The 25,741-nt window shown below is 50.8% G+C and overlaps 1 protein-coding gene across 4 annotated transcripts in view; it reads left to right on the top strand.

Annotated features, from left to right (window-relative positions):
* KATNIP (katanin interacting protein) overlaps nt 1-25,741 on the top strand; it is a 172,676-nt gene that overhangs the window by 95,938 nt on the left and 50,997 nt on the right. For all 4 annotated transcript variants that reach the window (XM_045072506.1, XM_045072505.1, XM_045072507.1 and 1 more), the window contains exons 10-14: nt 10,121-10,293; nt 10,772-10,837; nt 12,136-12,257; nt 13,260-13,362; nt 17,655-17,870. In XM_045072506.1, coding sequence (XP_044928441.1) covers nt 10,121-10,293; nt 10,772-10,837; nt 12,136-12,257; nt 13,260-13,362; nt 17,655-17,870 — 680 coding nt within the window. The remainder of the gene's footprint in view (nt 1-10,120; nt 10,294-10,771; nt 10,838-12,135; nt 12,258-13,259; nt 13,363-17,654; nt 17,871-25,741) is intronic.

The following is a 25,741-nucleotide window of genomic DNA, read 5'->3' as shown; positions in this document are numbered from 1 at the left end:
GTGGTCCCTCCTGTGTCAACTAAAATGCTCTTTGCTTACTACATATCCACATCAGCCTGGTCCTAACTGAAAACATGCCTAAAAGTCAGAGTTGAGTCACTTGTGATATTTTTTCTAATATTCTTTGATGTAAATATATAACAGTATTTTTTTTTAAGATTTTATTTAAACCTTTATTAAAGAGAGAGCGAGTGAGCACAAGGGCATACACAAGCAGGGGGAGAGGCAGGTGGATGGAGAAGTAGGCTCCCCATTGAGCAAGAAAGCCCAATGCGGGACTCGATCCTCCATGCAGGACCCTGGGGTCACAACCTGAGCTAAAGGCAGCCGCTTAAACGACAGAGCCCCCCAGGCACCCCAACTGTTAATATTTTAAAAACCATGTAGCAACTAAAAGAGTTTTGAGGGACACCTGGGTGGCTTTGTCTATTAAATGCCTGCTTTAGGTTATGCCCACCCTAGTGACATCATCTTAGCCCCAGCATCTGCAAATACTAAATAAGCTCACACTGATAGGGCCTGGGAGGTTAGGGCTTCAGCATCTTTTATGGGGACACAATTCAACCCATAACCCATACCTTCATGGACAGCATTTTGCAAAGAAGAGCTTCGTTAATTTATAATTGGCCATTTTCCAGAAAGTTCTGGAATGTTCTAACAAATTACATGCAGTGTGTGGTGCAAGACTGACAAATACACGAGGAGACGAGAGTGAAGAGAAGACGAGGGGAGAAAAAGTAGGAAGCCAGGGGGTGAACAAAAGGCTTGTGAGGGAGTTCAGGAGTGACTCTGAGCTTCCTGGGCACCGTGGCAAAGGAGCCTATGTGTTCATGTAAACATATAAACATATGTCACTGGGTCCCTCTGATGAAAACCAGATGACCAGCTGTCCCTGGTACTAGGTTCTTGGAGCCATTTGTCCCATCGTCTCCCTGCAAAAGGACACTGTCTGAGGTCATGGAATCTTCATTTTGAACAGATTTAGAGCTCAGCCTCTCAAATATCCTTGGCCCCTACATAAGCTAAATTTGAAGAAAGTCAAAAAGCACAGCATGGTCACCACCCTTGCACTACAGTGGAGCCGCTCTTCACACGGGGATTTGGTTCTAAAGGTCAGAAAAAGTGCAGGCGGTGGCCCAAGAAACTCGTGGAAATCCCTCAAACTGATGATGAGAGGTAGTTTCCGTGAGTGTATATGGCTCTGCACAGACCACCCCTATCATCTCCAGTAAGCCCCAGAGCATCGTCTCTCCTCCAGGGCGGGTCCAATCCCAGCTTCTTGGCTGAGTCTCAGATGAAGCAGGTGGCTTCGTTTAGGGTCTGCGCTACAGTGAAAATGTGTGTTTTTAGACATTGGCATTATGCTAAGGGCACTGGATGTTCACGCCCCCAGAAGCACAAGGAACCTGAGACTTCCCGAGAGGACCGTGGAATCAAATCAGCTCACCCTTTCTAGGCAAAATCTGGACTGCTCACATGCTTTATATTTGTGGGGGGCTGTCTTCTGGGGGACATGCACCAATGAGCCTCTTTACGTCTTCCTGGTGAATGGAACCTTTTATCACCATGGTGTCTCCTGTTCAATCCAGTGATGCTTGTTGCCCTAAAGCCCACCAGCTTTCTTTTGTGGTCACTGTTTCCATGGTGTGTCTTCTTTTTGTCCTTTTGCTTTCCAACTTTCTCCTTCCTTACGTTGAGGTTTGTCTCTTGTAAGCAGCATGTAATTGGGTTTTATTTTTATCCTCTAAACAATCTACATGTTTTAATGGGCACATTTAGTCCATTTACATTTAATGTAATTGCTGATATACTTGAGTTTAAATCTACTATCGTATTGTCTGCTTTTTATTGGTTCTGCCTGTTTTATGGTCCTCTTTCTTTCCTTTCTTTCCCTCTTTTGAACTGATTACTTTCTGTTGTTCCTCGTTTCCCTCTCTATTAGCTTGTTAGCTCTACATCCTTTTATTATTCTTTCAGTCATTATCCGAGATTGCAACATGCAGTCTTGACTTATTTGAGTCTACTTTAGATTATTAGCAAGTTTACACGGCTTCCCCTTCAGTGGAAGGACCTTACAACTCCGCAACTCCCATTCACTCCCCTCCTGACTTCAATGCTGTTATTGTCATGCTTTTTAATTCTTTCTAGGTCTTAAGCCTCACTAGATGATGGTATCATCATTATTATGATTGCTATTATTTTTAATTTTACGTAGTAGTAATTCAGATCGCCCATCTTGTTAACCTTTCTGAGCTTTGCACTCCTGGCTCTTTGCAAGTCATGCTGACTCTCCGGCTGTGGCCTCAAGTCTGTCACCAGCTCTGCCCAGCCTCCCAGCTTTGCGGCAGCTCACATCAGGGGCAATAGCTCCTTGAGGGAAAACACTTCCCTCTCTGGGTTTCCTTCTCCTGTGTGCTTTTGACCCTGTAATCCTTCACAGCTCTGTTCACTCTCCACATCTTCAAACACATTTCTTTGTTTCAGACATATTTGTATAATATTTGGTCCAGGTTTTCTAGCTGTGCTCCAAGGAGGAGTTGGTCTGCATTAACATTACCAGAAGTACCACCTACCGCCTGCACTCTTTAAAGAGCTATTTCTCCCCTTGCCCCTTTGCCTTTGGCCAAGGTCATAAACTTGAATTTGTGTCAATTAAATGTACTTATGATGCGTGAGAACATAATTCCTCTCTGTCACTGTGACTGTTGTGGTTCTAGTGAACCAGTTCTTCTGTCCTGTGCCACTCTAGTCTCTACCCATGAGTTTTCCGCAAGACTTCCAGAGACCTGTTGTCATCTTGAGGGTGAAAGAACATCAGTCTTTAATGTAGGAAGTTTACTGTCCGAGTTGTCAGAGTGCTCTAGGGAAGTGATGTATCTGAACCACTTTTCTCAGACAAGCTGCCAACCACAGAAATAAAGTAACACCCCACAGCGCGATTGAATTAGAGGACCCTGACAGCCCGCACTTAGCATTTCTATCAGGTACCAGCGGCAGAAAGACCATTCTGCCGAAGCCCTGAGTCTTATAACATAGTTAGTCATTGTTCCTTATTAATCACAAGTGACAGAAACCCAAACTGGCTGGAGCAATGAAGGAACATGTATTGCTCCCAGACCTGGGAAGTCCAGGACTATAGATTTAGCCTCAGGCATGGAGGGATCCAGGTGCCCAGATGATACCACCGGGAAGCTCTTTCGTCATCACTTAGCTCTAGTCTTCTCTAGTCCAGCAGGTCTCAAACTTGGAACGTGCATCAGAATTATTTGCAGAGCAAATGAAAACAAACTTTTGGGCCCCAGCCTGTTTCTAATTCAGTGCATCTAGAATGGAGCCTAAGTCTTTTAATCACCTGGCAAGTTCCAGTGGTGCCAATATTGCCAGTCCAGGGATCACACTTTGAGAACCATGTCTCTGGTCTCAGGCACAGCCCACAGGTGGCCCCCAGGGGCTCTAGGCTCTCTCTTACCGGCTCAGCAACCCTAGGGACAGGGACGGCTCCTTTCCTAATAATTCCAGCAGAGCCCGAGAGCCAGCTGTCCCCTGAACGGATCTCTAGTCTGCATGGTCTGGGAGAGGCAGTTCTGTCTTTGCCCTAGGCTGGGCCAGGAATGTGGTCAGATCTGTCCAAACTCTGTAGCCCGAGAAGAGTAGGGAAGGGCCGGTTCCCCGAAGGAAAGCCTGGGTGCTATGCAGCGGAGTGCTGCTACGGGGAAGTCAGAAGCAACTGACTTCTGACTTCTGAAGCACACAGATGTTTGCTACCCATTCTCCAGGGGTAGGCTATGGACCAAAGGACCGTCCTATCCAAGAGAAAAGAGTGGAACCATTCAGTGAGGGCGGCATGGGGAGCCCTGATTGCGTTCCTTGAAAATCATATGCATTCCCGGCGCAAAGAAGAGCTAGTGGCAAGAGGATGAGTATAAGAGTTACAGACAGACATCTGCATACATACAGACAGACAGAACTGTAGAGTCATAGACATCTGCCCATGGAGAGGCCCAGAGAAGCTCTGGAGATGAAAGAACACAGGCCCTGATGAGCCGTGTTTATCAGCTGTTTACAGCCACCTAATGAGCTGTCCCAAAATCAGTGGCTTGAAACAGCAACCCTTTGACTTCCACTGAGGACGCTGCAGGTGGACTGGATGGTGTCAGATGGCCGGTCACTCAGATGACAGCAGGCCACTTGGCCTGTGGACCTCAGCTGGGATGACCCGTCTCTGTTTCACGTGGTCTCACTAGCCAGCATGTGGTGGTCTCAGTGAGGGCACACCCCAAAGCATAAGTGCTTTTTTAAGACTCTGCTTGGTCACAATCGTCCAGTGACCTGTTAGCCCAAGAAAGCCACCAGGCCAAGCCCAGCTGGAGAAACAGACTCTACCCCTTGCACCACCCACCTCGAGCAGGGAACGGAGGAATGAGTGGACACTGGTCACCGTCTCTTACACCACAGGAAGCGTGTGGCCTGATAAGGCCGCACTTCAGTGAAATGCATGGCGGTGTGGAGTACTCAGGCGTGGACCTCTGTCCCGGCGCAGCCAGCCCCCTGTCCCCCTGCCAGTTGGATTTTAGAGACGAGTGTGGACATCTCTGGACAAAAGAGGGCTAAGTCAGCTGTTTCCCTGGATCTTTCACTGCACAAATCAGTGCCCAGTTTCCAGGCCAATGGGCACCCGACCACGGCCAGTGGGGGTGCACCATGGAACCCAGAGGGCTCACGGCCTAACGGGGGCACTGCTACCCAGCTCCAGCCCTGGGATCGCCACATGGGAATGCTAATCAGAGGTTAGCAGCTCGTATGATTTTTTCAGGAGACACCAGGAATTCCAATTTTCAGGTGGATTTCCTCTTTAAAAAAAAAAAAAAAAAGCTTGGCATCTATTTCAAATTTGAAAAAAAAGTGAAAGTGGCACAATACACATCTGCCGCTGGATTTGGCCTTCGGGCTGCTGGCTTACGATCTTCTCCGTGAACCTTGTTCTCAGATGTAATATCCGCCCATTCAGTGGACTCCCAGGTGACCTCCGAGGCCCCGCACGTGTGGTGAGGGGTAATTTTGCTGAGACCCTGAATGTGAGCTTTTCGAGAGTCCTGGCTAGCAGGTGGGAACAAGTCACCCAGCCTGTGAGCTGCCTGGCAGCCCCGCATACCCCTCTCCTCTCTCCTCCCGTGACATGTGTTATATTCACGGCAAATCTCCCGTGTTTGATAGGCTCTTTGTTTCCTGGGGAGACAGAGAGAGAGAGAGAGAGAGAGAGAGAGAGAGAGAGAGAGAAGGCAAGTTTTGGCAAGGCAAAGAGCAAGTGGAGTTAACGGGAGAGGGATGGTTTTCGACCAGAAAAGAGCAGTGTGGGATAAATTAAAATGTGCAATTTGGTTCTTGCTGGTGGCACAAATTTATTGTGTGAATAAATCTGCCATTCTCTAGGTGTACGACGAAAATAAATCCGCCCTCATGTGGTGTTCAGGCTGGTGCAAAACGGGCTCGGCCAAGTGAGCGATGAGAGCGTCGACACGAGTTAAAAGGTGGTTGCCTCATGTGTCGTGCGGAAATGCTCAGTGAACACGAACTGATCAGCAGAGATGAGGTTCAGGAGGATGCAAGCGCCCTGTGTCCATGTTTCTGGAAAGCCATGGGTGGGGAAGGTTTTGGTAGGGGAGCTTCAGGGTTGACCTTCAGAGAAAGGGTGATTTAATTTCTAAAAGCATCATCTTAGCATAGTATGACTCAAAGGGCACAGGCAGCTCGCGGTGATCATGCTGTCGGGGGGGAGCACTCCCTCCCAAGGGAAAGATGCTTGGGGCAGAAGTGTTTTTGCAGCCAGAACTGGACCCCACTGGAAGAAAAAGCCTCTCTCAGTATCCTTTTTGAAGAAGAGGTGAGTCTAGGGTTGCAGCAACCAAGGACAGGTGGTGGTGTCTGGCACCTTCTTCTACCCCGGTCCCGGGCCATTGAGGCAACAGAGGGCGGGCCACTTGCCCACGGAAAGACGGTAAAAAGGCAGGGGTCGCCACCCAGCTCCCTTTAGAACGACTTTATACGTGCTCCATGTGGGCCACGGAGGAGGAGCTCATGAATTGCAGGTTCTGCTTGTCCTGGCACTGCCCAAGACTCCCGTCAACACGGCGGTTTGCCCCCCCTCATGTCACAGCGTGAGCACACGTGTTTAGCTTGACACATGACCTCAGTCGCTAATTTATAGAATCACATATAGGATCAGAACGAGCCTTGAATTCTTCAGCTCTGCTTTCCTGCAGATGGTGGAGGGAACAGGACGCAGTAGTGATATTCACAAAAACCGAGACTGACAAAGTTTGGGGCCGAAATCATTTTCTGTACATTTTGACAAAAATCATCATGCCAGGTGCCAGGGTCATAGCAGGAGGCCTGTTGGGCTGACATGGCCTCGGGCCCACATGAGAACCAAGGCCGAGATCTCTTCACCCTCCGGCCCACTCCAGGCTGCCTTGCCATACCTCATCTGGCAAGCCCCACCCACCGCAGGGCCTCGGACCTGCTGTTCCCTTGGCAGGTGCCAAGGCGGAATGGCCTCCTTGTGTGGGTATTCGCGGGGCCCGCTGCCTTCAGGTCTCCGCTCAGGTGTCACCTACCCTAACCAAGGGGCTCAAATAGTGTCTTTTTCCCTGCCACCTCTGTCACCTCTGGCCTTTGCCCCACTTTGTTCCTCGTAGCGCTTGTCTCCACCTGCCGGTAGATCCAGTGTGCACCTGCCTGATCCGTGTCTGCCTCTGTCCCTTGACTGTGAGCTCCGTGAGGCGGGGTGGGGGTGGGGCGCGTCATTCCCCAGCTTAGAGGAGGTCGAGAGCCTGTGTCATTAATAACCTTGGCCTTGCCAGGAGCCCATTTCCACTTCAGCTGCCCTGGGGGCGAGGGTGTGGATTTTTCTGTTCCAGCTTCAGAGTAGCTCAAGACCAGGTCCTTGGGCTTCCTTTGACTCCTCCCCGTCCCCGTCCCCCTGGCTACTCCCAGGACCTGAGCCCCGCGTGGCCGTGTGCATCCCTTTTACCCACCCGCATTTCCACGCCAGTAAGGACCCCCCCCCCCCCCCGTCAGCTGGACATGCCGAGCTGCTGCCGGTCCTCCTTTATGCTCTGTTGGGGTATTTGTTTTACCGTCTCACCCCCCCCGCCCACCCGGCCCCGTTGCAGAGCAGACCAAGTCCCTCATAAGGAAGGCTGTAAAGTGGCCTTGACCAGGATGAGCAGAATCCCGGGTCATTTGCCCAGCAGCTCCTTACGCTTCTGTCCCTGGGAGCAGCATTGAGGCAATAACGAGAGGCAGCACTTCGCAGTCAGAACATGACCCACTCACTGTTCATTGCCCTGGCCGGCCGGCCGCGGGCATTTGAGGTTCCTTTGGGTGCCCCTGACCCTCCTGGGAGAGTGGCTTGGACTTGTTGTGGCCTTGGGGTAGGCTAGCCCTTCTGGCTCTATTGGCCTTCATAAGATTTCTTAAAAACCAGAATATGTCTGTAAATACATAAAATTCAGGGGATTTCACATAGATTTCCGATTCTAGCTTTTCGGGGGGGGGGGCGGGGAGACCATGCTGAGAGTGTAGCTCAAACGGCAGCTGCTGGCTGGAGCTGGGCTGCGGCCCTGGCACGGGGCATTCAAATTCACAGCCACTCCCTGGGCGCCCGGTAGAAACTGATAGGCCCTCATTTTAGTTGAGCTTTCCCATAAAAACCCAGGGTCTCCCATCAGCCCCGTGCCCAGCCGTACAGGGAGTCAGCCTGGTGCAACTGCCGTGCTTCCACTCCTCTCTTCCCAAGGCCGTTCCGGATGTGGCTGCTAGAACATTCCTTCAGATGCAGCATTCTGACACGGTGTAGTAGATGGTCGAGTGCCGCATGGAATGCTCAGTACTCAGCGTGGATGGTTGGGCTCAAGGACTCAGTATTCAAAGGATGCTGTGTCATAAATCCTAAGAGGTCACCCGTGAATTCCCAGTGTGTTAGAGGCCGGCGTCCGTGTCCATCTTTGACATGACTGCTGGTTGATACAATCCAGTCGCTTCTGCCGAATTCAAATCTCTGCACAGACCTGCTCCCAGACTCAGACTCGAGTGTGGACGTGCAACTTGTTGGCTCCACTTGGATGCCCGAATCATACATCTCGGGCCCAATCTGTCCAAACCTGAGCCCCTGCTCTCCGCTCCCAAACCTGCTCCACCGAGCCCTTGTCACTCAGCCCTTCCTCTCTCCCAGCCACGCCCACGTTGTCCGGCCACCCCATGGGCCCTGCCTTCACTACCGCAGTCTGTGTCCCTTCCCTGCCACTGCCATGCCTCCCGCTGGCTGCAGCTGGAAACTTCTAGAAACCTAGTCCCTTCTGTCCCCAGCTCAGCACCTAAGTCAAGTCAAGTTCTCCCCTCCTTTAGAGCCTACCATGGCTCTCCCTTTCACTCAGAGTAGCAAGCTTGTGACCTCCACGGCTTTGAGTGATCCCCCACTCGGGCCTCCTGAACCTGTCTCCCTGTCTCAACGTGTCAGCCCACACACGGCACCTGGCTGCTCCGGGAGCAACTGCCCACGGGTGTGTCCACGCTAGTGCCTGGACCACAGTCTCACCCACCGCAGCCCCACTCTGTTCTGCTCTTGCCTGTTCCTCCGTAACATTTTCCGACATCTAACGCTCTGTTTTGTGGATCATTTCCCCCAGCTACTTGTCCTACTTTACAAAGCCGGGTTCCCGATCCATCTCGTCACTGCTGGGTCCCCAGTGCCGAGGACAGAGCCAGGCACAGTGGCCCTCAAGAAATATTTGCCGAGGGGATGAAAGTCAATTGGGAAAAGCCTCTTTAAGCATTCTGATAGAAACATTTCAGGCAGTTCTATTTTTAAATGGAGTTTTTTTTTTTTTCCTAATATGGAAAGATTCCACACATAAGTAATTGAGAGGGCGTTACAGTGACCTCCGTGTGTCCATTACCTGGCCTTCGCAGTCATGAATTGATGGCCAATGTCTCTCCATCTACATCCCCACCCACTGCCCAGATGATTAGGAAGGAAATTCGAGTCATCGTTTAATTTTATCTGCAGATAGTTTAGTCTGCTTTCCTTTGCTGCATAGCCCTCTGTTGGGTGGGCGTACCGTTATTTATTTCATTCAGCCAGTCTTACTGGGCTCTGTCTGCATGTCACTTTATAAAACCAATTGTCCTCTCCTTAGAACTTCTGGAATCGCCCACAGCATTGCAATGCTTTTTTTCTTAAATTGGGATGTAAAGTCTTTGCAATTCTTGTTGCCCATGGAAAAGCAAAACAGGATAAAGTAAAATATTCCCAGATACCCATCTGTCTCCACGAGAGCATATATTAGTCCCCATAAGTACTTCGTTAGAGCTTACAACTTTTTATTTAGATGCGATTTCAAACTTAAAGTTGCAAAGATAGCACAGCTGACCCTCCATAGACCCTCCAGCCACACTCACCGGCCGGTAACATTTTGTCCCAGGTGATGGATTGAGTGATTGATCAGTTTTCTTTTACATAAGCTCCAGGCCCAACACGGGGCTTGAACTCACGACCCCAAGATCAAGAGTGGGGCGCTCAACTGACTGAGCCAGCCAGGCACCCCCTGTTCCCACTGATTTCTGTCTGTGCTCTGTGTGTATCTGTGTGTGGATGTGTGTGTGGATGTGTACTGGAGATTCAGTTGCAGACACATTCTCCTTTACCTCTAAACACTGCAGTGTGCATCTCCTAAGACTGGGGCGATTCATTTCCCATGAGCACAGCACACTAAGGAAATTCAGGAGAGTAAGCATCACTATGATACCGTTATCTACGCCACACACTGTATTGGGGCTCCTCTACTTGCTGTAGTAATGTCCTTTCTGCCAGGGTTTTCCCACCCAGGATCCAGTGCCAGGTTTGAAACCACATCCTGCTGCCATGTCTGCCCAGTCTCCTTTAATTTGGAATTGCTCTCTGGGCCTTTTTTTTTTTTTTTCCCCTTGTCTTGTGTGACCTTGACATTTTTGGAGAGTACAAGCCAGTTGTTTTATAGAATGCTCCTCGATTCAGGCCTAACGGATTTTGAGCTGCACTCCGTGAATGCGGTCTAAAGGCATACCCCATTTCCACCTGCAGGACCCGGAAGCCGCCGCGAGAGACCCCTCTCGGCCACCCGAAAACCTGTGCATGAGGCTGAGGACCGAGAGGAAGACGCCTCAGCGGTGCTCAGGGCCATCCACGTGGAGAACGAAGCTCTGCAGAGGGCCCTCCTCGGCAGAAAGACTGAGCCCTCCACCAGCCCACTGCAGGTGCGTTCAGGGGCAGAGGGCAGGGACCACAGGAGGCTCCCCAGGGACCCGGTAGTGTCTGAGCAGCACTTGCAAAAGGAGATGTTGCATAGGCATCCTGAACTCTCATCTGCCCTGTTTTCCTGCCCCTGACCCACTGCTCCTGTTCCAGAAACTTCCCTGGCCTGGCAGGTGTTTGTGTTTGTGTCCGGCACCTTCAGCTTTGCACAAGAGGCAGGAGGATGGAGGCTTTGGGCACGCCTCGGTGACACACCGCACACTTCCAGCTGCTCCCCGGGCTCTAGCACTGGCTGCCCTTTGGGGCGTTCATCGAGCAGTACCTGTTGTCTGTCTTCTTGGAGCTCAGTCCTTTGCTCCTGACATTCGTGTCTGTGGGATCTCAGGACGGTCCTTGCGCCTCTGTGCCCTGTCTGTCCGTGCAGAGTACACAGTGGGTGGCTCTCTTCTGACCTCAGATCATGTGATCATATCATTCTAGGACATGGAGGGACCAGCAGCAAAACCGTGGACCAGTCTGCCGAAGGGCAAGGAGAAGAGCCCTGAGGTCGGTGAGGACTTGAGCAGGTCAACAAAACCTTGTGCCCACTGTCCCCAGCAGCACCCAGGAACCTCCAGACAGCTTCCCGCTGTGGTCCCTGCAGGCACGCCCGGTGCTCCCTGAGCACTGTGTCCTTCTGCCCATTTCACGGATGGGGAAACCTGGGCTGGAGTAGCTTGCCTGGCGTTCCGAGAGGGGGGGCCAGAACTCACTCAGGCCCGGGGACTCCAGTTCCTTGTTACGTTTCTGCTTCCTGACAAGACAGCACAAAAACAGATCTTAGGACCCTGAATAAATCAATTGTATCTGTACCTACCTAGGTCAGTCAGGCCTATCTCAGCAAAGAGGGCCCCAGCAAGCTCAGACGTGAACGAACAGCACACCCCGAAATGTGTTTGTTAGATTGTGCACAAGTCTAGGCCATGTGCTCAGAATCCAGAGGTGGCTCAGTCAGATCAGATTAGCCCCTGGCCTCAGGGAGCTTGCAGACTAGCACACAAAGCCATAAATACACAGAGACGACTGCAGAGAGACACAAGAGGAGAAGATAATAGATGGTGGCTCCCCTCTGGGAGGGCGGTCCGAGGAAGCCCCTTGGAGGGTCCTGTTTGAGCTGAGCCCTGTGTCTTAGGGAACGAGCCAGCAGCACGGAACAGCAGGTAGAAGGGACAGGGGAGTGCGTTGAAGTGGGAAGAACCTGATTAGTGGTGGGGATGGGGGGCCCCAGCGGGTAGGGGGAGGAGGTGGGGAGGGGAGGAGGGAGCTCCCCAGAGCACCACTGAGGTTTCCTTTAGATGTCCCTCCTGTTCGTTCTGTCTTTCCCGGCCCTTCCTTCTCCTCGTCCGCTGACGTTTCCGACTGGTCTGCGGACTGCCCACCCCGTAGGCATGATTTCTGGATAACCCGACCCCGGACCCGCAGAGCTTCCAATAACTAAAATCATTTGCAGATAGAGAACGGAGCACGTTTCTAGTTGAGATGATAAATGTCAAAGGAGGATTAAGAATGAAAGGGCCATAAGGATGTCACTGGAATCCTTCCACGGAGTCTGGTTACTTTGTAGCAAACAGAGCAGGGGTGTGACCGAGAGGGGGAGATAAGGTTTTGATGAGAGAAATTTTTCAATAGCTGATTGAGGAGATCGTTTGCTGAGACCCCCCGGATCATAAGAACCAGGGATCTCGTGTCTTTTTGCAGAGGTCGTGGTGGGGGGTCCTGGATCGCACCAGCTCCTGTAGACTGGGTCCCTCTCAGTCCTTTTCCCTCTTCCTGCTTCTAAGCATTGCCATGCCCCTCCCCCGCAGCGTCCTACAGCCCCGGCCACCAGCGCGACCAGCCCGGCCAGCCCGCAGGAGCCGTCCAGGGCAGCAGGGGGAGCCAGAGCCGTCCGCCAAGCCATTGACAGAATCGGCCTTTTGGGGAGCAGGTACTTACCAAGGTGGCTTCAACACAGAACCAGAACCCCGCAGCAATGCAGCGATGAGAGTCTCGTTGTCTGCGCCTTCTCTTTGCTTCTCCTGTGTTACCCCAGGCCCACGTAAAGCTGCTCCCGTATACCGGACCCTCCCTCCCCCTCCGGCCCTAAAGCACAGAACAGAATTTATGTCTTTCCTGCCGGAGTGTCTTTGCTAGTCCGGTTCCGTCCATCCTGTGTAAGATCTTATCCACCCCCCCAGAGTAGCCCATGCAGCGGACAGTGGTGAACTCGCTGTTAGGGGGCCCGGGCATCCCTCTAAGAGTCTGCAGTCCTCAGACTGGAAACCAGGGCTGTGTCCCCTGGCGGCCATGAGTACAAACCCACGGGTTCCACGCGGGAGAGGGCTAGTCCCTGAGGGGGTACTTCCATCTGATAGAGCTCTGTTTGTGGGCGGCACACGCGTCCCCCAATGCTGCTTTCTTCGTCGTCAAGATCCTTGGTGCTCTGGGGTCTTGAGGGTCCCCCGCCTTAAACAGCACATGTGGGGTGCGTTTGCAAACCCCACTCTGCTGAGTGGGGAATGCCTGTGGTCCCAGAAACAGGAGGTGCAAAGTAGGTGTGTGGCCCAGGAGTAGTGGGGGTTTTTAGTAAAGGTCCAGAAAGCAAATTCTTCAGGACTTTCACCTGGTTGGTTGGTTGGTTTTAACAGCCCTTCAAAAGGTAAAAGCCATTACCAGTCAGCTTCGCCGTCTTAGCCGTCTTTCCGGTCTGATGCCATCTCGCCCCGGACAGCTTCTTCTCCTTGGCTCTTCCTTCATGCCTAGTTACCGGTTATTATAAAGGGGGGGAGGGGGGAAACAGCCCATGCGCACCTTTGAGCTCTACGTGGGGCAGGGACTCTCTTCTCAAACCGCAGCTTCTTCTGAGCTAGAAAAGTTGGTGCTGATGGGTCTGTTCCCTGGTGCGAACCATCTGTCACTGCCGGTGTGCTGAACCAAAACCCCCTTTCAGGCAGCAGCAAACGCTTCTGAAAGTGCTCCAGGCCATCGAAAGCGACTCTGCCCGGCTCAGCACGGTGGCTTCAGCAACGGAGGAGTGTGTGCCAGACCCAGAGGTGAGAACATTGACTTACAGGGATTTCTAGATGCATTCGGCATCTCGCCCGAAAGCCAAGGGCGGAAGGGTCCCTCGGTGCCATCATCCACGTGCGGTGGGGATGGTGACACGGGTAAACGTAACGTCCCTCTGCCCGAGTCTCCATCCCCCTCCCGCCCAGCACCCAGGCAGGCATGGGATGGAACCAGGGGTCACAGCAAAGAGAGGCCTGTTCACACAAGAGGCAGTATAAATAGCAGGTAAGCCCAGAGGAGAACGTCCAACAGCGCTGGCTACCAGGAAATGCAGATTAGAGCAGCCTTCATGTTCCACTTGATATCTGAGCTCTAGGATTTTTTTTTTAAGATTTTATTTATTTATTTGCCGGAGAGAAAAAAAAGCAGAAGCAGAAGGAGCGGCAGAGGGAGAGGGAGAAGCAGGCCCCCCGATGAGCAGGACTTGATCCCAGAACCCTGGAATCATGACCTGAGCCGAAGGCAGATGCTTCACTGAACTGAACCACCCAGGTGTCCCTCCCAGATTTTTTTTATGATAACCTCTAGGACTGGCAAGGTCAAAGCAGGCTCTCCCAGCTGGCAGCAAAGTAAATGGGTGGAATCCTCTGGAAAAGCAGAAAGGCCGGGCTCAGGAACAGCCTCAGAGACACATAGGTCCTGCCGGCCCAGCGGTCCTGCTTTCTCACACTAAGGAAATCGCTGAACACAAAGCCAAAGCTCCCGGCACAAAGAGGTCTGCTGCAGACATGATTGGAAGTAGGGAAGAATGAGGAAGGAAAGAACCAGAAATAACATAAATGTCTCATGATAACGGAGCTAATCGGGAAGGCATGACACATGAGCACGATGCAGTGGTGTAAAAGGAGGGGAATTATCCTTATGGCGATTATGCAGGATGAGAATGGCGAGGAGACAGAGTTAACTGCAAAAGGGCGATGTTCATCTCCATTGGGTCTGTTGTGACAGTGCGACCGTGCAAAGCCGCAGCCGTGCGACATGTTAATGCACGTGAACCTAAAGGCCAAGGCAGCGTCCGGGCGGAAGGGTAACGGGGGTTCACGTTTCTTTTGTGTTAGAAGGTATGTGTCCCCCTCATATCCTTCTCAGCCCTTCCTTTACCCAAGGCACTCACCACTCCCACGAATGGCCACGTAAGCCCTCCCAGAGCCACGCAGAGAAGTCCCATGACAGCAGAAAGAACCCCACGCCAGCTTGGACCCGAGCTCTGGCTCCGGTCTGGTGCCATTGTTTAGAGGGCGTGTAACCTTAGACAGACCTCTTAGGCTCTCTGATCCTGGGAGTGTGCGGCTGTCACGTTGGGTAAATAATCCATGACCACAGGCTGCCATGAGGCTGTGAGGACAGGCACCTCGATGGCCTGGCCTACGGCAAGGAGGAGCCCGCAGATTATCAGTTGGAAGTTCGACATCTAGAGACATCGAGAAAATTCAAGGCTTTACCCCACCCCTCCACGCCCCCTGCATGAAACAGTTGCTTTCTCAGCCATGAAGATCCTAAGTGTGGTAAAACCTGAGGCACGTTAAAAGGAGCCTGGGTTGATCAAGTCTTCTTAAGGTGAACAAAAAACCTGGGGCACATGGAATTATCCAATGAAGGGAAGGAGGTGATAGACTCTTACAGTAAATACCACAGTGGGGACCAGGTGGGGCTTGATCCAGCAGCTCACGCTGCGTCTCCACCATTTCAGCTGCATCCTGGAGCTCTGTCCGCACCTCAGCACCCAGGCCCGGCTCTGCTGTCTCCCTGGGACCCTCAGTAGCTGGACTGGTTTCCACCTCTTGCTCTCATCCCCTCAGGCCCTATGGTCAGGAGAATAGAGCATGTCCACCACCCACAGGACCGAGAGGGGGTCCTGGGCCCATCACGGAGCCCCCCTCTCCTGGTGGCTCAGGGGACCAGCCACACTGCTTCATTGGACCAGTCAGGCTCCTCCTCCCCAGGGTGGGAAGGGGCCCATCCTCCTCTAGGACCACCCTCGTGGCCGAGAAAAGAGAAGGGGTGACTTTCCGACCGGAAAATCAGAGGTTCTTGGTGAGAGCAGGGGAGGGGGCAGTGAATGCCAGAGCCCAGGAGTTGCCCAACCAGCGCTTGCCTTCAACCCCCACGAGGGATTATAACTAAAGCAAGCAATTCAGAAGCAGGTGAAAGCCATCGAATCCCAACCCTGGCAAGTTGTGACACTTCCTTAGTTAATAGACCCTTCAGCTTCTTCATTTCCAAGGCCCGCTGCAGGACTTCACACGTTTCAGATTGCGCGGGTTGTGCGATCCAGCAGCCCCTCTGTGAGGCAGCCTGCCCGCCGCCCATCTGGGCCTCCTCCTCTGAGCTGCCAACAGCCAAGGTGAACTGTGCCGCCTCTCCGGGCCTTCCTTCGGGCTCACCTTGGCAGGACAGCGCCCCTCCCAGCACAAGTTCATCCACCTCCCAGTCCCAGGGGTTGAGGGTCCTCACTGTCCTGTGCACCTGGGACTCACGCCCGCACAGCCCCCTGTGGCAGAGAAGGACAGCACTTGTGGGCTCTGCTGACAAAAGCCAGCCCTGTGTCCCTTCTTGGAGCTGGGAGCTGACCTCCCCCCTTCCCTCCCTCCCTGTCCCCATCCCCATCGCGTGGCAATCAAGGCGCGTCCAAACACACGCTGCGAGCGATAGCACGTCTCGCTGGCTATTAATTAAAAAAATAAGTAGGGAACAGTTGCTGTTCATTTGCTCAACTCCCTGCTCACAGAACCGTTGCAGATTACCAGTGCTAATTAACAGAGGGCATGTGCACGCGGGGAATGCACCATTTTATGAGCGACTGATCCGTGGCGACCAGCACTGCAGTCAGGCCCCGCAGGGGCCTCGGGAAGCCATTCTGCAGCGTGACTGTTTACTGATGGCATCATGCAGCCCCAGACCAGACCGCCGACCCACGAAGGAGGCAGCACTCGAATCAGCTCGGGGAGAAATGGCTAGAACTGGACCCTTAGGGAGCGCACCTGGGGGCCAGGATGCGTGGCAGAGCCTTCCCCGGTGTCCGGATCTCCCTTAGTCTCCACGACGGGATGTCAGAGAGATGATGTCATCATCTCCTGTTTCCCAGCCAGGCCGAGGGACATCAAGTGACTTGGCCAGGGTCCCGCGTTACCGACCCAGTTTATCTGCGAGGGCGGCCGTAACCGCACACCGCAGACGGGATGACCTAACAACAGAGATGCGTTTTCTCACCTTTGTGCGGGCTGAAGTCCAAGAGCAAGGTGTCGGCAGGTGTGGTTTCTGCCGAGGCCTCTCCTGCTTTTCAGAGAGCCATCCTCTGGCTGTGTCCTCACGCGGTCTTTCTCGAACATGCGCCCCCCCCCCCCGTGTGTCTCGGGAGCAGCGCTCCCCTTTCTGGAAGGACATGGGTCGGACTGGATTTGGGCCTCATTCATGGCCTCCTTTTACCTGGGTCACCTCTTTTAAAAGCCTCGTCTTCAAATACAGCCACATTCTGAGGTACTGGGGTTGGGGTTTAGCGTCTGAATTTTGCTGGGGGACATAATTTAGCCCATAATACTGTCCCCAGTTCAGCCAGTGGGCCACAAAGACTCAGTGATGGGGGAATGAAGAGCACGTTCAGGCAGAATCTGTTGCTTTTTAGACATTTTTTGTTATTTGCAAACTCTTACAGAAAATACTGCTGGGGGATGCCTGGGTGGCTCAGTGGGTTAAAGCCTCTGCCTTCAGCTCAGGTCATGATCCCAGGGTTCTGGGATCGAGCCCCACATCGGGCTCTCTGCTCCGCAAGCAAGGAGCCTGCTTCTCCATCTCTCTCTGCCTGCCTCTCTGCCTACTGATCTCTCTCTATCAAATAAATAAAATATTTAAAAAGAAAATACTGCTGGGGTTCCACGGTAACTATGTGTTTTTTTAAAGATTGTATTTATTTATTTGAGAGAGAGAGAGCACAAGTAGATTGGGGATAGGGGCAGAGGGAGAGGGAGAAGCAGGCTCTGCTGAGCAAGGAACCCCACATGGGGCTTGATCCCAAGACCCTGGGATCATGACCTGAGCCAAAGGCAGACGCTTCACCGACTGAGCCGCCCAGGCGCCCCCAGTAATAATATTTTAAGTGCCTGACAAATAGGAGCTCTTTTAATCTTGGTAATAACCGTGTGTAAGGGTGCATTCTTACCCTCCTCATATGACTGGGGAAACTGAGGCCCTGAGTGGCTAAATTAACTTGTTGCTTAGTGATAAGCTGAATCCAGCCTGTCCCATTTTGATCCTTTGGCATTCTTTTCTCTTTGTTAAGGATAAATTGAGAATAAAAGGCGGAGACATCGAAGATGCTATCTGTGTAACCTTGGAAATCCTGTCCAACTGGGGCCATGCGTCCTGGGTGGGTCTCACGGAAGTGGAGTTCTTTGACCTGCACAACACCAAGCTTTATGTGTCGCCCCATGACGTGGATGTCCGGACCACGGACACGCCTGGGGAGCCAGGCCACCTGGTCAACAGGAGCTTCGCTGTAAGTGGCAGCAGTACCCGAGTGTGGCTCGGCCTCGTATTTTGATGCATTTTCTCTGCCCACAATAGGGCTGTGGTGCAGGTGCGGGTGATACAGGTCTGGGGAGGGGAAGAAGAATAGAATCTTCCTCTGTCGTTCATTTGGGCAAAGTAGGAGGAGCCTGAGGGAAAGGTCCCGGTGAGGGCCTCCCCGGCCATCTGCCGAGCTCATTCCCGGAGCCCTGCTCTGTGGGGTTTTCTTGGGAGGGGGAGCAAAGTGGAGTCCCCTTTCCTCCACCCTGGAGTTTACCCCAGGCACTGCCAAATGTGGGACCCCTGGGGGTCATTGAGGCCATTGCCTTCGTTTTATAGACAAAGACACTAAGGCCTGGGGAGGAATATGAATTAGTCAAGGTCACGCTCCTAGAAGGTAGTGGGGCCGTGTTCATAGCCCCACTCAGGCCCCAGGCCCACACCCGCTCAGCGTCCTGCTTCCCGACCAACACCAAACCTTCCTGTCCTTTAAATACCTAACAGTCAAAAAGGAAGAAAGAGAGCGCTGGTGTTTGCTCCTGTCTCCGCCTGCATGTCGGACACAGAGGCTGGAGGTGAGCGGAGGCAGGCCGCCCCGCCCAGTGCCCTTTCCTCTTCTGTGCTTCAGCGTCTCTGTTAGTTCCCTCCAGGAGGGGCCTGAGAAACTGGGGACAGCTTTGGCCTCTGTATACGGGTGGGCAAGGCACCGAGGTGACTTGTGGACAACTTCCCTTGGGCGCTCGTTGGCACCTTTTAAAATTTCCTCCCCTGTACTGGTATTCTCAACTCCAAAGAACAAGTTATTTATTTTTCTGAAAAAGTATAAAAATGAAAACATTCACCGTACTTTCAGTTCCTGCCCCCTGCCAGGCACGGGGCATCCTATGTATAACTTTATTTATATCTAGTGGGACACAGGCTTGAGAAGCAGAAAGGCCCGTGTTCGAAGCTTACCATCTACAGCCTCGTGAGCGCGGGCGACTCACGTGACCTCAGCCTCGTGAGCGCGGGCGACTCACATGACCTCTCCTTTAGTTTCTCATCTGTCACGTGGCACAGTCATAGCCCTTCTCTTGCAACAATATCACGAGGATCAAATGCAGCGCCACGCCTGGCTCTTCCAGAAGGCTCCAAAACATCAGTTCTTACTGTGCTTGTTATTGTTGTTATTGCCAATATTGTTATTGTCATAGGATCGATACCATTAAGAAGTAGATATTCCCATTTAAAGACGAGGAAACAAGAAAGGCGAGCTCTCGGAACCTCAGTCCTGGGGACCCACATTCTGACCTTGACTCGGTAGCCTTTGGCAACTTGCCTGTCTTCTCTGAAAATCAGTTTCTCTGGCTCCTGAAAAATAGAACTGGAGGGTGGATAATCCGTAGGATGGGCTTGTCGGCAGAAGAAGTGGGAGTCTGGCTCACTTTGGCAATTTCTAACAAAGAACTTTGTTGCAAGTCTTGGGGTAGCTGGTCAGTTGACGGTCCCCCCGCCCCCAGGCCAGAAGGGGCAGCCCCAATGGCCACGCTGGGGGTTTAGGTGGCATCCAGAATGCATGAGCACCAAGGATGTCATCTTTTCGGGGGAGCAGGGGGCAGTGTTGGTTCGTTGGTTGGCCCTCCTGTCACTCTGCTGGAGACACACCATCCCAGGAGAGGAAGGCTGCTGGCCAGCCTGGCTAGGGAGGTGGGCACCTGAATGCCAGTTACACTGAGATGCCACAGCAGGGCAGGGAGGCAGTCCTCCCGGGAGAAGCTCAGCGTCGTTACTGAAAGGAAAGCAGGGGAGATGCTAGGTAGCTGAGAAACACCACCGTCCCCAGGTTTAGACTGGGTGGTGACAGCCCGCTAAGACCAGCAGCTCTGGGACCTTGAAAGAAACAGGTCCCATAGGTCATGGCCCCTGGGAGGCTCTGGCCTTGCGTTTCCTGCTCTGCTTCCTGCTTTGAGTCTGTAGGCGCTGTATACAGAACAGAGCCTACCGGGGCGATAAAAAGCGTCATTGGGTTTGACTGGGACTGGTTCTCAGGATGACTTTCCTTTTCCTCTGTTCAGCAGAGGCTGGGTGAGCTTTGCTACACAATAGGCCGGAGGTTCTGGTGGGATCGGGGTTTTAAATTTTGGGCCCCAAGGTTGGGACAGGAGGCCGCCGTCTCCCGCAGGCTGCCCGATCTGTGGGCCCAGCCCTGTGTGTGCAGGATTACCGCTGACGCCCTGGCACGGGGTCTCCCCGATGGTCGTCCTATTTACTGGGCCCGGGACCTCCAGTCATAACTGCCTCTCGGGACCACACAGTTTCACTGGGGTTGATTAAAGACCCACAGCGCACGGGCCGGGCCGCAGACATCCCTTGGCCCGTCCCTACGGGAGCCTCGAGTTCCTCTCCGCATTTGCTCAATGAGAAACCAGGGCACAAGGAGGACAGGCAAGTTGCCCCGGCCACACCGCCGTGGAGTCGGGGAGCGCGGCTGCAGTCGCACCCGGAGGAACTGCACGTGGAGTCTGGGCTCGAAAGCGCAGTCACTTCAGTGGAAGAGAGCGGGAGGGGCTCGTGCTTGGTGCAAACGCTTTTCCGCTCTGCGCCCACTGCATCTCTTAGTGGCCTCGCCAAGGCCCGTGGCTTCAGGATAGTCCAAATGGATACACAAGGCTCGCCTGCTTCTCTGAGTTCCTGACTTGAATTCCCACTGATTCTTCCTCCAAAGTGGAGCCCAAGTCTGGCCCCTTCTCTCCGTTTCCCTCGTGGTCCCTAAGTCCGATCAGTGTGCCGTCCCCTCTTGCTGGCACTATAGAATGGCCCTCTGTCACTGTCTTCTCTTCCGGTCCCTTCCACTCCATTGTCTACTCTGGGTCCAAAGTGATGTTTTACAAATGTCAGCCGGCAACCTTCCCCTACTTAAAACCCTGGCCATGACTTTCCAGCCCACTTAGAAATAAAATCACGTGCCTCCCGTGGCCTGGGAAGCTGTCTGTAAACAGGCCTCCAGCTCTGCCTGCCTCTCACCCCCCTACGCCCGCACCAGGCTCCAGTAGTCACAGGGGCTTCCTTTTGCGCCTCTGATGCTCCCAGCTCACCTCACCTCTGAACTCTTCCAGAGTTCTGCCTTCTCCCCGTTTGGATTTCGGCCCAGATACCACTGTCTAAGCAAGCCCTTCCCTGACTACATCGGGGAGGAGTCCTGTTACACACCATCCCAGAAAATGTCATTTTCTTCAGGGCACTTCTCACATTAAGAAATGATCTTGTTGCTTGATCATTCTCTGTCTCCCCTCCGTCAAGCTACACATCCTTGTCTTCCCTAGCCATACTGTATCCCCAGCATGTAAATGTACCACACATTTTTTTGTACTTTTTACTTGGAAGTCATCATACAATCATGGAAATTATTTTTAAAAAACTGTGCAGAGAAGAGAAAAATAATAGAGGGAAGTGAAGCCAAAGGTTGGTTTTTTGAAAAGATTGACATAGTTAACAAACCTTTAGCTAGGTTTGTTAGCTAGGTTTGATGAAGAAAAAGGAGAAAGGATTCAAGTTACTGAAATCGGGAATGAAAAGGGGTACATTACTCGCAACCTGGCAGGGGGAGAAAAGATTATAAGGGAATATTCTTAATAATTTTATGCCAACAAATGAAGATATCCTGGACAACATCCTAGAAAGACACACATCACCGAAACTGACCCGACAAGAAGTAAAACACGTGGCTAGACCTACAGCAAGTAAAGAGATTGGATTAATAATAAAAAAAACTTCCCACAAAGAAAAGCCAAGAACCAGATGGCTTCATGGGTGAATCATACCAAATATTTAAAGAATTAACACCAATCCTTCACAAACTCTTCTAAAATATAGAAGGGGAGGGAACACTTCCAGACTCATTCTATGAGGCTGGTATTACCCTGACAACAAAAACCAGGCAAAGACATCCCAAGAACAGGAAACTATAGACCAACAATCCCTTATGAATAAGACATAAAAATCCTTGACAAAACATCAGCAAACCAAATCTACCGGTTCATAGAAAGATTTATACACTGAAACCTAGTGGAGTTGACCCCAGGAATGCGTGTTTTATTGCTCAATATACAAGAATCCATCAATATAATACAACATGTTAATAGAATGGGGGAAAAATAACTATGTGACTCTTAATGAATACAGAAAAAGCATTCGACAAAATTCAGTACCGTTCTGTGATGAAAACCATAGATGAACCAAGAATAGAAGGAAACATTCTCAACCAGATAGAGGGCATCCGTGAAAACCCACAGCTATTGTCATGCTGGGGAAAGAATGCAAACTTTCACCCCAAGATCAGGAATAGGACAAGAATGACTGCTTTTTCCCTTTCTGTCCAAGCTTGTCCTGGAGATTCGCCCCACGGCAGTTTGGCAACAAAGGAAATAAGAGGTTAGAAAGGAAGAAGTAAAACTATGTTTGTGGGTGATACGATCTTATATACAGAAAACTCTAAAGAATCCACAAAAATTACTGATAATCAAGTTCAGCAAGTTTACAGGATAAAAGACCAATATACAAAAAAAAAAAAAAAAAAAAAAATCAGTTGTATTTCTCTACCCTAGCAATGAACAGTCTGAGAAGGAAATTAAGGGGGAAAAATCTGTTGAAAATAGCAGCAAAAAGTGTAAGATACTTAAGGTAGCCCTATTTTTAACTTCTTGAGGAACTTCCATATGTTTTCCACAGTGGCTGTACCAATTTAAATTTAAAAAAGAATAAGATACTTAATAAATTTCACCACGGGGCACCTGGGTGCCTCAGTGGGTTAAAGCCTCTGCCTTTGGCTCAGGTCATGATCCCAGGGTCCTGGGATTGAGTCCCGCATCAGGCTCTCTGCTCAGCAGGGAGCCTGCTTCCTACTCTCTCTATCTCTGCCTGCCTCTGTGCCTACTTGTGATCTCTGTCTGTCAAATAAATAAATAAAATCTTTAAAAAAAAAAGAATAAATTTCACCAAATAAGTGAAAGACTTATACATTGAAAAATACAAAATATTGTTGGTGGGGATTGAGGAAGACCAAATAAATGAAAAGATATTCCATGTTCATGGATTGGAAGAATTAATACTATTGATGTGGCCGTGCTCCCCAAATTATCTACAGATTTAATGCACTCTTATCAAGATTCCAGCTGCCTATTTTGTGGAAATTGTTAAGCTGATCTTAAAATACATATGGAAGTTTAAGGGAGCCAGAATAGCTTAAACAATGTTAGAAAGAACAAAATTGGAAGACTCACACTTCCAATTTCACGACTTACTACTAACCTTTGGTAATCGGGATTGTATGGTACTGGCATAGGGTTAGAGAGATCAGTGGAATAGAATTGATGGAGAAATAGACCCTTACATCTACAGTCAATTGAGTTTCAACAAGGATGCCAATACTATGGTTGGAGAAAAAAGTCTTTTTTTTTTTAGCAGATGGTAGTGGGACAACAGGATTTCTGCACATAAAAGAATGAAGTTGGATTTGTACCCTAACATTGTCTACCAAAGCTAGCTCAATGGATCAAAGGCTGTAAAACTCTTAAAAGAGACATAGATATAAATCTTTGTAGCCTTGAGCTTTTCAATGAGGTCTCAGATATGATATCCAAAGCACAAGCAACACAAGAAAAAATAGATAATTCAGACTTCATCAAAATTTAAAACACTTTTACATCAAAGGACATTCATCAAGATAGTGAAAAGCTTACAAAATGGGAGAAAATATTTGCAAATCATATATCTGATAAGGGTCTATCATCCAGAATACGTGAAGAAAAGAACTCTTAACAACAAAAGGACCCAACACCAGCTTATGAAATGGGAGGAAATATTTGCAAATCGTATATTCTGATATCATCCAGAATACGTGAAGAAAAGAAGTCTTAAACTCAACAGCAAAATGACCCAACACCTTAAAGAAAATATGGCCAAGGTACTCTGCATAGACTTTCCTCCAAAGAAGACATACATGGCCAAGAAACAGATGGAAATGTGTTCAACATCCTTCATCATCAGGGAAATGCAAATCAAAACCACAGAGAGAGATCACTTGACACCCACAAAGGTGTTACTGCTTTTGAAAAGGAAGAAAATAACAGCATTGACAATCGTGGGAAAAGCCTACCTTCCCAGTGGGAACAGAAAAGAAAAATGGGGCGGCCATTGCGGACCGTAGTTTGGCTGTTTCTCCAGAAGTTAAATGTAGAGTTACCACATGACCCAGCAATTTCACTCCTGGGTACAGACCCAAGGGAACTGAAAATGTGTTCCCACAAAAGCACATACATGGATGTCCACTGTGGTATCATTCATAATTGCCGCTAGGTGGCAATGACCCTAATAGCTACGGGCCCAAGGGCCAATAAAGAAAACGTGCTGTAGCCATGCAGTGAAATAGTACTCAGCTCTGAAGAGGAATGGAGCGCCGACATCTGCTACATCACAGGTGAATCTTGAAAGCAGGGCACTGCGTGAAAGAAACCAGACACAGAAGACCATTTTAATACGATTCCATTCATAGGCAGTGTCCAGAACAGGCACTTCATAGAACCAGAAAATAGATCCCGTGGTTGCCAGAGGCTGGGGAAGGCAGGAGTGGGGAATGACTGCTAAAAGGTATGGGGTTCCTTTTTAGGGCGGTAAAAAAATATATATGCCAGAAAAAGATAGTGGTGATGATTGCACAGCCTTGGAACATACTAAAGAACAACAAAAACACCGAGTTGCACGCTTGAAAGTGGTCATTTGATAGATGTGAATGATATCTCAACTAACAGAAGTATAGAGAGGTCCCATGTGTCCTTGCCCAGCGTCGATAATCGCTGACATCCTGTGTAACCATAGTACATTATCAAAACCAGAAAACTGATGTATCATGTGCAGACCTTCGTACACGCATTTGTGTGTGTGTGTGTGTGTGTGTGTGTGAGTTCTAGGCAATTTTATCACACGTAGATTCATGTAACCACGACTACACCAAGATACACAGCGACAGTTCCATCACCACAAAGGAAATCCCTCGCACAGCCCTTTATAGCCACACCTCCTCACACCCGTCCCTGACATTGGCAACCACTGATCTGTTCTCCGTGCTTTTTGTCACTTCAAGAATGCTATATAAATGGAATCCTATTGCCTGTAACCTTTCCGAGACCGGCTCTTTCTGCTTGGTATAATGCCCTTGACATCCATCCAAACTGGTGTGTGTATCAGTAGCTTGTTGCTTTTTGATTACGGTAATTTATTAAATTGGGGCTACTTCTGTGGGCAATCCAGCATCTGCCCGAGGGCGTGGATCTGCGTCATTGGGTTAATTCTGCAAGAGGAAAGCACCTTTGTTAGAAATTAGGGACCTCCAGCAAGAGGCCTACCCTGACCATCTGTTCTAAAAAAATGCCCTTCCATTGGCCATGAATAATTCTCTCTTATTTTCTTTGTCCAGTGTATCCCTGACTGATTTTTTTTTTCTTGGCAATTTTACTTGTTTGTTTCCCCAGCTGGTGCAGAGCTGGGACCTGGTGGGCGGGGCTTCGCCGCCTACCCTTGCCATGTGGCTCCTGCACGAGGGGGTTTATATTGGGCGAGTGGGTAACAGATGTCGATGCCTCCCCAGTCCCTGGTCCTTCCTCCGTGTGTGTGCGCCTGCCTCTATATTTCTCTGATGGAGGATTGTCTTTCCGGCCCCGGGGGCCCATTTTCCCTCCCATGAAGCAGACCCAGACTGGGGGCGGGGGGGATTGAGCCCCCAGGAGCCGCCCTCCACCTACACTGGTGGGAATTGGGGTGTGACTACCCCAGCTCCCTTGTCCCGAGGGTGGCCTTGCTCTGAGGCGTGTTCTGCTCTGGCTCCCA

Source organism: Mustela putorius, unplaced genomic scaffold, assembly GCF_011764305.1.
Source record: "Mustela putorius furo isolate JIRA1106 unplaced genomic scaffold, ASM1176430v1.1 tig00004039_pilon_pilon_pilon, whole genome shotgun sequence".
Lineage (NCBI taxonomy): Eukaryota > Metazoa > Chordata > Mammalia > Carnivora > Mustelidae > Mustela > Mustela putorius.
The sequence above is the reverse complement of the archived record's forward strand: the minus strand, read 5'-3'. Positions and strand labels throughout refer to the sequence as shown.